The sequence below is a fragment of the Anser cygnoides genome, chromosome 3 (genome assembly GCF_040182565.1).
Source record: "Anser cygnoides isolate HZ-2024a breed goose chromosome 3, Taihu_goose_T2T_genome, whole genome shotgun sequence".
NCBI classification, from domain to species: Eukaryota; Metazoa; Chordata; class Aves; order Anseriformes; family Anatidae; genus Anser; species Anser cygnoides.
The window spans coordinates 99,737,796-99,749,207 of NC_089875.1; the positions used below are offsets into that span (position 1 = coordinate 99,737,796).

Genomic DNA, 11,412 nt, shown 5'->3' on the forward strand with positions numbered 1-11,412 from the left:
GGTCCATTAATTAAGGAACTGTTTTAGTAGTCGGAAGAGTTTTGTTCAGTTTTCATGTGTGACCTTACCTAATCATTTAAGCCTATGTCTGATTTCTTATCTATAAAGTGAAAATGTCTAAAATGAGGAGGATAGTAAACCTCTGCCTTGTTGGATATTTAAAGAATAACAGCACTAAAGCAAGATCCCCTGGTAATACAATGATGAAGACAAATTTCCAAAAGGGAAAGTTAGAAGGAAACAGTCGTGTAAGCCGTGACTTTTATCTGTCAAAAAAAAATCTAGGATATAAGCTAAAGAAAGGCAACATGGGGCTTGAGGGAAGGGTTTTTTTTATTTATAATTTGAAACATCAGACAGTATTTAACTGATTATAAGTCTGTCCTTGGTACAAGCTATTGAACTAATGTTGAAAGATGCTGCTGGGAAATTAAGTCCTTTGCTAAAATAAATTCTTGGGTTGATGTCAGATTATTAACTACAAGACTGAGATTTACAAAATCATCTCGGGGGGCATCCAATTTCAACAACTTTTTATTTGGAATTCAGAATTTTTTAATTTAGCATCCCTGATTCAAAGTGCCTCAAACAGTTTTGAAAAATCTCAGCAGAAATGTTTAAATGTTCCAGCTCTTCAGAGAGTATGTTTTGTGAAAGGAAGAATATGGTCCTGCAGATTCAAAATCAGTGTTTATCTGTGCTGCTGTCTACGCACCAGCTGAGTAGTGATGTGTGATTTAGCCAGGCAGTTATTTCCCTGTTGGTCTTCAGTTACAAGTGACAAATGGACATTGTGATTATAAGTGAGCTGTAAATATTTTGTATGTTGCCTTGCAAAAAAACATTGCTGTTTAAGAGGCCTTGAAAGAATGGGTATGCTATGTCATTTGGAAAAGTAAATTAAATTTGTAAATGTAAAGCTACTTCAAGTCAATGGAGCAGCTACTCTGTAGTTTATCACTTTTTGTGATAAAAAATAAATAAAATTGTCATTCCTTGATGAGGGCAATCCTTTGTCATTGCACCTATATCAGCAAAACCTGAACAGATCCAGAACAGATCCTCTCTCAGAAACTGGCTGTGAGGGAAAGCAGCATTTTATCCTAGTGGTCCTTGATACAAGGCTGCAATATTTTATGAATACTCTGTAGAGATTCCTGCTTAAGCCCAGAATTTTAACTCAGCTGATAGTGGTTGTACATTTCAGTCTGACATTTTTCAAGCATTTGGTCACCCTTCATATCTTTGGGTATTTTTTATTTATTACCTTGTGTGTGGTTCTTTAGTTAGCGTGTCAGTTTCTGTTTCTAGAATCATAGAATCATTAAGGTTGGAAAAGACCTCCAAGATCATCTGGTCCAACCATTGCCCTACTACCAACGTCACCCACTAAACCATGTCCCTAAGCACCAGGGGACATGTTTTCCTTAAACACCCCCAGGAATGGTGAAACCACCACCTCCCTGGGCAACCCGTTCCAATGCCTAACCACTCATTGTGAGAAGAAGTGTCTCCTGATTTCCAACCTAAACCTCCCCTGGCACAACTTGAGGCCATTCCCTCTTGTCCTATCACTAGTTATGGGCAAGAAGAGGCTGACCCCCAGTTCCCCACACCTTCCTTTCAGGTAGTTGTAGAGAGCAATAAGGTCTCCCCTGAGCCTTCCCTTCTCCAGACTAAACAACCCCAGTTCTCAGAGCCGCTCCTCACACAACTTGTGCTCCAGGCTCTTCACCAGCTTTGTAGCCCTTCTCTGGACACGTTCCTCAATGTCCTTCTTGTAGTGAGGGGCCTAAAACTGAACATTGTACTCAAGGTACGGCCTCACCAGAGCACAGTACAGGGGAATGATCACCTCCCTGGTCCTGCTGGCTACACTATTCCTGACACAAGCCATTGGCCTTCTTGGCCACCTGGGCACACTGCCGGCTCATGTTCAGGTGGGCATCAGTCAGCACCCCCAGACCCTTTTCCTCTGCACAGCTTTCGAGCCACTCTCCCCCAAGCCTGTAGCGCTGCATGGGGTAGTTGTGACCAAATTGCAGGACCCAGCACTTAACCAGTTTGAACCTCATTCCATTGGCCTCTGCCCATTGACCCATCTTGTCCAGGTCCCCCTGCAGGGCCTTCCTACCTTCCATCAGACCGACACTTTCCCCCCAACTTGGTGTTGTCTGCATACTTACTGAGGGTGTCCTCAATTCCCTCATCCAAATCATCAATAAAGATATTAAAGAGGATGGGCCCCAACACTGACCCCTGGGGAACACCACTGGTCGCCAGCTGGATTTCACTGCATTCGCCACCACTCTCTGGGCCTGGCTGTCCAGCCAGTTTTTTAACCTAGCAAAGAGTGTACCTGTCCAAGCCATGGGCTGCCAGCTTCTCTAGGAGAGTACTGTGGGATACCTTTTCAAAAGCCTTGCTGAAGTCTAGGTAGACTACGTCAACAGCCTTTCCCTCATCCACCAGGTGGGTCACCTGGTTGTAGAAGGAGATGAGGTTGGTCAGGCAGGACTTGCCTTTCATGAACCCATGCTGACTGGGCCTGATCCCCCAGTTGTCCCACATACATCGTGTGATTGCCTTCAAGATGACCTGTTCCATCACCTTCCCTGGCACCAAGGTCAGGCTGACAGGCCTGTAGTTCCCTGGTTCCTCCTTACGAGCTCTCCTAGAGATGGACATCACATTAGAAAGTCTCCAGTCATCTGGGACCTCTCCAGATGACCATGACTGCTGATAGATGATGGTAAATGGCTCAGCAATCGCATTTGCCAACTCCTTCAGCACCCTCATGTGGATCCCATCTGGCACCATGCACTTGTGACAGTCCAGGTGGAGCAGCAGGTCTCTAACTTTTACCACCTGAACCGTGGGGGGAGGTTCTTCTGCTCCCCATCCCAGACTTCCAGGTTGGGTGACTGAGTACTCCGAGGATAAGTGGTCTGGCTAGTAAAGACAGATGTGAAGAAGGCATTAAGAACCTCAGCCTTTTCCTTATCCTCTGTATTCATGTTCCCCCCTGCCTCCAGTAAAGGATGGAGATTCTCTTTGGCCCTCCTCTTGCCATTAATATATTTACAAAAACAAATTTATCATATTTGAAGTAGATTGTTTACTAAGTCAGAGTGATTTGCTGAACAAACTATATTTCCTGATTGCAACTTCCTCATGTCCAAGAGCATAAACGTATAAAATATGTTTCCGAGCTTCAGAATATTTGTGCATAAACAAGTCTGAACCTGCAGTTAGGATTCCAAAATTAATGTAAAGCATTCTGCACTAATTTTAATGGCATTCAGTTTGCATGTGTCATAAGTAATGTAAACTTCGCAAATTAAGTACACTTTATGTGTTTTTAATTTATTTTTATTTATTTATTTGTCATTTAGCTCCCTATTGCAGTTTAAACCCTATCTTGAGGAACGGTGGAATTGTAAATAAAACAGGTGGTCCTGCTGGAAGTAAAGTTCATTACTACTGCAAACCTGGGTACAGAATGATTGGTCAAAATAATGCAACATGTAGACGTCGCCAAAATGGCATGTATCAATGGGATTCTCCTGTGCCAATCTGCCGAGGTAAGATATTTTCTTGTTGAGTATGCTTCTATAATTTCATTGCAAATATTTTACGAAACAAAGATTCAGGCTGTAAATACTTCTGTATGCCAGGAGACACACTGACATCATGAATTTATCCAAGTACCTATTGACTTGCTTTCTTAAGGTATACAGAACTGAAGTATTAAGAACTAGATCAATGCAATCAGATACAGACCAAATGAAAAATACATTGTTAGGGTTTTTGTTTGTTTGTTTGTTTGTTTGGTAAAATACATACCTCCAAACAGTACACAGCTCATCGTATCATTGTTAGAACAGGTTTTATACAAATTCAATAGTTTTCAGGCGTTGATTTGATTATTTTAGAAAATAATCAGTAGTTCTTTAAAGACATCATCTGTAACTTCTGCTTTATTTATTTATTTATTCTGGAGTTAAGCTGGGTCTACTTCAGCTTTTTCCAGACATCTGTTAAAAGTAGTTAACATTTGTCAAAAAATTACGTATATTTTTTTAACATAGAGGACTAACATAAAGTAATATGAAGCAGATAAGCACAGATGTAGGAGGTAAAGAATGCAATTCTGTTCAAGATTAAGACTAAATGTAACCATCTCTATGTGAACACAAGTTTTGATTTGCTTAAACACAGAAGTCTAGTGTCATTTGAGGTGTCCTGAGTTATTTTACCAGTCCTCCAGCTACCCGTCCAGAAAGACACAAGCTCCTGTGTTATATCCACTAAACCTGTCAGATGTCTTGAGGCCTAAGAGTATCTCAAGTAGCTGTATACAATGGAAAAAGGAAAAAAAGTCTGTTGAAGTTAATCTAGTTAAGAGTGTCAGAAACTTTGGGAGTTATTCTGCTAGCTAGCCAGTATGTCTTTTTTTTTTTAGTAGACATTGAAATTTTGGCATCTTACTTTGGAGCTTAGATACTTTGAGTATATGAGGACAGATAATATTCTGCGTGTGCTATTTAGGCTGGAGGGGTTGAGACCGTAAGCTTTAGGACCCCCTGTGTCATACTTTTCTCCAAAATTAAAGACCTCATGATTCCTCAGCTGTCAACAATTATATACATTTTTACTCCATTACCTTTCTGCTGCTTATCCACCCAGATGATGGAAACCTGCATACTACTACCAGTATTGTTCAGACAGATTGAAAATATGATGCTCCAACACTTAAGAATTGTTAGAAAAATTAGTGCATTTTTTTCTTACCTTCTCCTTTTTTGAGAATAGTCCAATTTTCAGTTGTTTTTTATTTTATGTGTTTAGCCTTTTTCATTTTATGTGCACATTTTAATACTAGTTGGAGAGAGGTTTGTCAGCTTGCCATTCTAACTTGGAGAACTACATCTTAAAGTAATGAAGTGTGCAAAGCATGGAAGAGTTCTGAATAAAAGGGAGAATAGTCCTTTGAACAAGTTAAGAAAAAAAGACCCTAATTTTAAGGACAGAATGGAAAAATTCACACAAAGTCAGAGGACAAATGGAAAGATATGTGCATGACTTGACACATTAGGTCCCAGAACTTGATCATGGATAACCAGGGAAGAAAGTCCCTGAAAGAAATAAAAAATTTAGAACAAAAATTAAACTAACTCAACAAATTCATGAAATACAACAGACTCATAGTCTATCTGTGTTATTTTATCAGTATGTACAAGAAATATCTGTGAGATTTTAGAAATGCATTATGTTAACAAATACGTTTTCTTTCATTTTAAGCCATATTTATAATTTCAGCAATACTTGTAGCTAAGAGTATATAGATTTATTTGAGGAGGAGGGGAAAGAAGATTCAGGAGATAGAGAGTGTTCTTCATCTTTACCAGAAATTTCCTATGAATGTAGCACTCAAAAATTTTAATATTATAACTGACCTGATTATTTCAACTTGGATATCTGGATGAAGAATATATTTTTTCAATAAACTGAAATTTAAAGTATTGTTCTAAATTTATTATCTGTTGTCAAAATACATGCATCCTCATTGAAAACTAGGTGAAATTGCACATCTGGTCCAGCTCATGGATTCCATAACTGGATGTTTCCAAATAATATGCCTTCTATTAAGTCTGAGATTTCTGTAAAACCAATCCTGCAGGGTTACATTTGTAATTAAATATCATGGCTATGTCAGAACTAATGTTTGAAATCAAATTTGATTGTATTCATTATGAAAAAAACGGGAGTTCTCTTTTGCACATGTAATACAACAATATCAATTTTCATATGAACACATCTCTAATATGGGTTAATCTGGCGGGGTCGAATGGTGGTTTTCAATGCTAGTCTTATCAAGTGCAGATGCATGTAATAATTTCCTGGACAGTATACAAAGTACTTGACTCCTATCTAGGAAATTGGAACTTATTGTTATTGCCTTTACTTTGATTAGTTGAAACAAAAGAGAATCATGAGTTACGCTACAATCAAAATATTTATAAAGAAAATAGAAATTCTTATATAATACCTCACATTTATAATATAGCCTCACATACTCACTGGCTTATTATTCTTAGTTTTGAGACTGGCATTTTCCAGGCTGGTCTCATGGCTTCATATTTATAAAATTTATTTATTTTATATATTTATTTCTATCAACATTCATACAAACAGTTTTGGCACCAAAGCTCACCAATAGAAAGTAGAAAATTATCAATAAGATTCTCTCTTCAGTTATCTACTAAAAGTCATTGCTCTTTTGTAATTTGTCCAGCCAACTTGTAAAAAAAAAAATTGATATATGGTATATTAAGAGAATGTAATTTTCTGCTGAAAGAAAATTATATAGAGCCTAGTAATGATCCTGGCAACCACCTGTCATCTTAGTCACTGGTTAGCTCGTGTCCAAATCTCTGTGCTGGGGGAAAGTAGGAAAAGAAGGATCAGAGATGAACTAGATAATATGAAAAATTAAGAGAAAAGCCTGACAGGAAGAGAAGTTAAAATCAAAACTGAAAGGAAGACAGTGTTTTCAGGGTCAATATCGAATAGGAGCGCAGGTATCAGGGGACTGAGACATGGTGTCAGTAAGAGTGTAATGGGGTGGCCGTGTTCCTCTGAGAAACACAGTCAAATGCCCCTGTAAATTCCAGATATTCTTCATATTTGAGGCTCAGCCTTTGGCATTACTCTTCCTGATTTTCTCCAACTTATTCTTAAAATAGATAAAAGTAATTTAGAGTCTTGAAGAATGCTTGGCTACTTTTCAGGTGCACCAGCTGAGAAGAAAACAGTCTTCCTAGTAGGTTTGTAAAACAAAATTTTGGGTACTTACTTTAAGGAAGAAATTTTCTTGTCTGGATCCAGGGTAGTTATAAAGGGTTAAAACATATGACAGGGTCATGATAAAAACATAGATGATGCTAACATTTCCTTCTTAAAATCCTCATTCCAACTGGTGTCTCTATTAATACCTCTGTGCTTTCTGAAGTAAATAAAACCATACTACTGAGCTAAAGATCCTTGTACTTTTTGCTGTGCAAACCCCAAGTTATTCCAGGACTGCAGCTGGGTTCCATGTCTGTCCTGGGGTAGACAATTTATGACATTTTTTAGGGAACTGGATTGAAAACATCCATTTGCAGTTTTCCCAAGAGCCATGAATTTGGAACAACCTGCTCTTTCATAAAATTAGCTATTTTTTTTCGTTTGAGTGTAGAATTAAACTTACCTTTGGTAAATGTTATTATGTCCCTCTTAGAACCATTGACTTAAAATAAAAAGGTGAGGTAATTAGCACTATTTAAAAGTTCCAAATCCCAGTTTCCTCTTATAATGTATTCTAAACCTATTACCATATTTCAAAATATAAAACAGTAAAAGAGGAATTGTACTTCAGACTAAAAAATCAGAAGTTTGAGGGAAAACATGGTAATGATCTTCTAATACACTCAAAAGTAGCTCAAAAGAAGAATAAAAAAAATCTGTTATTTGTAGATAGAGGAATTACAACTAAATTTACTTCAAAATGATCTTAAGTTAGACTTTTTTTTTTTTTTTTTTTTCCTCTCAGGGGGACTAGTGAAACGCTGGAATAGATTGCCCATGGAGAATGTGCAATTTGCGTCATTGGAGGCTTTTCAGGAACAAATTAGATGAATCTTGGTCAAGTATAATTTTAGCTTGTGGTAGGGAAATAGAGTAGATAACCATTCATAACCTTGTTTACGCCCACAGCCCTAAACCATACAGAGCCCTGTTTTCATTTTCCTTGTTAGTTCTACATGCATCCAAGTCTGAGAATTAGGATTTCTGTGGTGTGGCTCTCCCTAATGTTTCTGATTGAGTATCATAGACAGAAGCCACTCAGCATTTCTTTTATTATGAATCCTACTTTTAGGGATTTCTCTATTGCTGCTTTTAATTTATAGGGAATTTAAATACTTTAAATACTCTGTATGATGTGCAATGCCAGAAACAGGTCACTAATTGATAAATGCTTGTGCATTAAATTCAGGGATTTCTCAGTGTTTGGGAGAAAGCTCAGAGTCTGACTGTTGTACGGTCTCCAGCTTCTTTTCTGTATGCAGTGAATTTGCATGCTTTACATATGAATAATACATAATTATTTTAATTGTATAGACATATATAGATATTTTAAAGGATTGCTGTAAATTTTACATTTACTTATTTTGTTAAGAAGTGACTTTCAGTAACACATGTGGGACATGAAAGAGCAACTAAAACTTCATCTCATTTTCTAGGTAGGAAAAGGCTTTTCCACTTCCACTGATTATCTGTTCTTTGGAAGGAGTATATTTTTCTGCTGTGCAAGATAATAGAGACAGTTCAGGTTGAGTTATATATTTTTCACACCGAATACATATCTCCCAGCTGGAACCCAGCAATCTCATCTAATCATTAACCTAAGAAGCTTGTTGACAATTCCTCAAGCCAGAAGATTTTCTGACACAGTTCTTTATCATTTTAGCAGTTGTGTGAGATGCTGGAATGTTCAATGTGCTTAAATATGTGACAGTTCTAACTGTCCAAAGACTATATGCCATTTCAGTCAGTTTTTTCAGATAACTTGACATCAAATATCAAAGTAGTTGCCATTTAGTGAAACTGGCTGTGCTGGCATGCTACGTATGGACACAACTGTTCTCAAAGCCGTTAGCTGCGTCAAGAAATTAGTAGCAGCAGAAATTTTTCTTTCTAGTCTTACTTTCTGGGGTAGAAGCAAACAACAAATAGACAGACTGTAACAGGAACAATGCCAGAATGCCAGACCTGCTTTTATGAGTAGTAGCTAAAGCAGCAGCAGCAGGAACAACCTCACAATGTAGCAGTACAAGATTCAGCAGCAACCTAGGAAAGAGGAGAGAGAGTGGAGGACTGAGGTACGACACTGAGAATAGAAGTGGTGAAAAAATGTTACAGGAAAGCATAAATTATGAGGTGCCTTATTACATGGAAAATTATATCAGACCCTGCACAACTGATAGACATACCTGGATGTGTCTTGGGCATTGTACGTCTTTGATTCTTTAAACTACCTTGCATGCAAGAGCTATTCAATCCTGAACTTATGTGGTGGCTTCACAATGTCTGGTAGATCACCTCCACCATGCCACTCTCTTATTCCCCCCCCTAAAAACAGCCAGGGGTGAAAATTGAATAAAAAAAGCTTGTGGATTGAGATAAGGACAGGGAAATTGCTCACCAAGTTCTGTCATGGGCAAAAGAGACTTAGCATAAGGGAGATTACTGTAACTTATTACCTATTGATAATAGACTAGAGCAGTGAGAACAAAAAGCAAGCTAAAAACACCTTCCCCCCGCCATCCACCCTCTTCTACATCCTCCCTCCGAGTGGTGCAGGGGAACAGGGAATGAAGGCTGCGGTCAGTCCCTAACACTTTGTCTCCGTTGTTCTTTCATGGTCACTCTCTGCCCCTGCTTCAGCTTGGAGTCCCTCCCACAGGATACAGTCATAGGATCATAGAACGGCTTGGGTTGGAAGGGACCTTAAAGACCATCTAGTTCCAACCCTCCTGCCATGGGCAGGGATGCCACCCACTAGATCAGGTTGCCCAGAGCCCCATCCAACCTGTTGGATACCGTAATATAGTAACTAAACAGACTTCTGTTTTTTGGGGGAGGGTGGTTTTTAGTTTGGTTGGTTGGTTGGTTTCAGATGATATAATCAATTCTTTTTGTTTGCTCCACAGAAACTGCTGAATTATTTTAAATTACTTTATGCTTGAAGTATTCAGAAGGAACTAGAATATGGTCCAGCTATATGTACAGATATATGCCTTCATGGATGTGTGAATAGACATATAGTTCTGCCTTTTGGTTTTATAGAATTAAATGGATGCATGCTTAACACAGAGATTGGAGCTTTGATATCAGAAAGAAGCCCTAAAAAGAAGTTGATACAATAAGTTAATCTTAACTCAATTACATTGTACATCAAGCATTCAGACACATCGCCACAAGGCAGAAGAGAGCTGAGAGGTTTGCTGGGAGAGGCAGGGACATACTGCAAAATTCTGGAGACACTGAAATATTTCAATAAGCATGACCGAAGTGGCGAATGAATAGGCATTTTTATGAGGTAGTAAGAGTGGCAGTTTAGCTTTCTGTCAATTCAGCATGTAAATAAACATTTTATGAGTGTGAAATTCTTCTTACATGACTGAGGCTGAGACATGAGTAAGTTCTAGCTGTAGTTAAAAAGTATGAGTTTGAAAGCATAAGTGCTGGTCTAGAGAGAAATTCTGAGGAGACAAGTTAAAATAATTGGGAGTATCAAAACAATTGTCAGTGAGACCTAATATACATTTTGGAGACATGAAAAACAGAGAAAATTCAATATCGAACCTGTTTGAAATAAGTAATTTACTTCATAGTATCTAAAACTAATGCATTTAAATTCAAATTGTTTAAAATTCTTAAGCGAACTAGTAAAATACGTAAATTATTGTTTAAGTTATCTGAATAGCTCTTTACTTTTCTGGAACTCTTCCTAATCTACCAGTATATTTAGGTGATTTTCTTATCAGAGAAAAATGTTTAATTGATTTAAGTATTAAATATTGTTTTATATGTCTAGAACAAACAAATACTAAGTTCTATTTACAGTGCAAGAATGAAACCCAGAGAGAATGGAAGCAGACTAATAGGAAGCATTTATGAAATTTCCAGTTCACTGTTTCTAGGACCCAGTCACTTTGGACACTTTCTTGATTTTTCCCTGAGAAATACACCACTGCCCATAGTCTATGTTGAAATTTCTGTCAATGGTTAGGTTAAACAGCCAATAGTAATTGGATTAAACAAAATAATAATTTAAAAAATGTCTGTCTGTTAGATGGACTTCAAAATGTTTATCAATGTTTTAAATACTCTTACGCTTGTAGGAATGTTGTAAATATGGTAAATTCATTTCATTTGTTATGAATGGGCTATGTGAGAAAAAAAAAAAAACACAAATATGAGATAATGCCAATGCTTTATCTTTTCCTTTCCTTTCTTTCCAGCTGTATCTTGTGGTATTCCTGAATCTCCTGGGAATGGTTCAGTTATAGGTAATGAATTCACTTTGGGCAGTAGATTGATGTATGAATGTAATGAGGGCTTCAGGTTAGAATCTAGTCAACAAGCAACAGCAGTATGTCAAGAAGATGGATTATGGAGCAACAAAGGGAGGCCACCTGTCTGCAAATGTAAGTAGGCATGTGTTTCTCAAGCATATTCCCCTTAAACTGATTCAGGAAAATCTTCAGTGGCGGTGCTTAGATTTTTACGTACACATATCTGCTGAACTGACCATTTAGGAACATAAAATCATTCATCATGTAGCAAAATAGATGTTCAATT

At 37.7% G+C, this 11,412-nt stretch overlaps 1 protein-coding gene across 7 annotated transcripts in view; it reads left to right on the forward strand.

The window, feature by feature from the left end:
- The window catches only part of CSMD1 (CUB and Sushi multiple domains 1), a 1,150,295-nt gene that overhangs the window by 1,046,678 nt on the left and 92,205 nt on the right, over positions 1-11,412 (forward strand). For all 7 annotated transcript variants that reach the window (XM_048078081.2, XM_048078083.2, XM_048078082.2 and 4 more), the window contains 2 exons: positions 3,396-3,584; positions 11,073-11,258. In XM_048078081.2, coding sequence (XP_047934038.1) covers positions 3,396-3,584; positions 11,073-11,258 — 375 coding nt within the window. The remainder of the gene's footprint in view (positions 1-3,395; positions 3,585-11,072; positions 11,259-11,412) is intronic.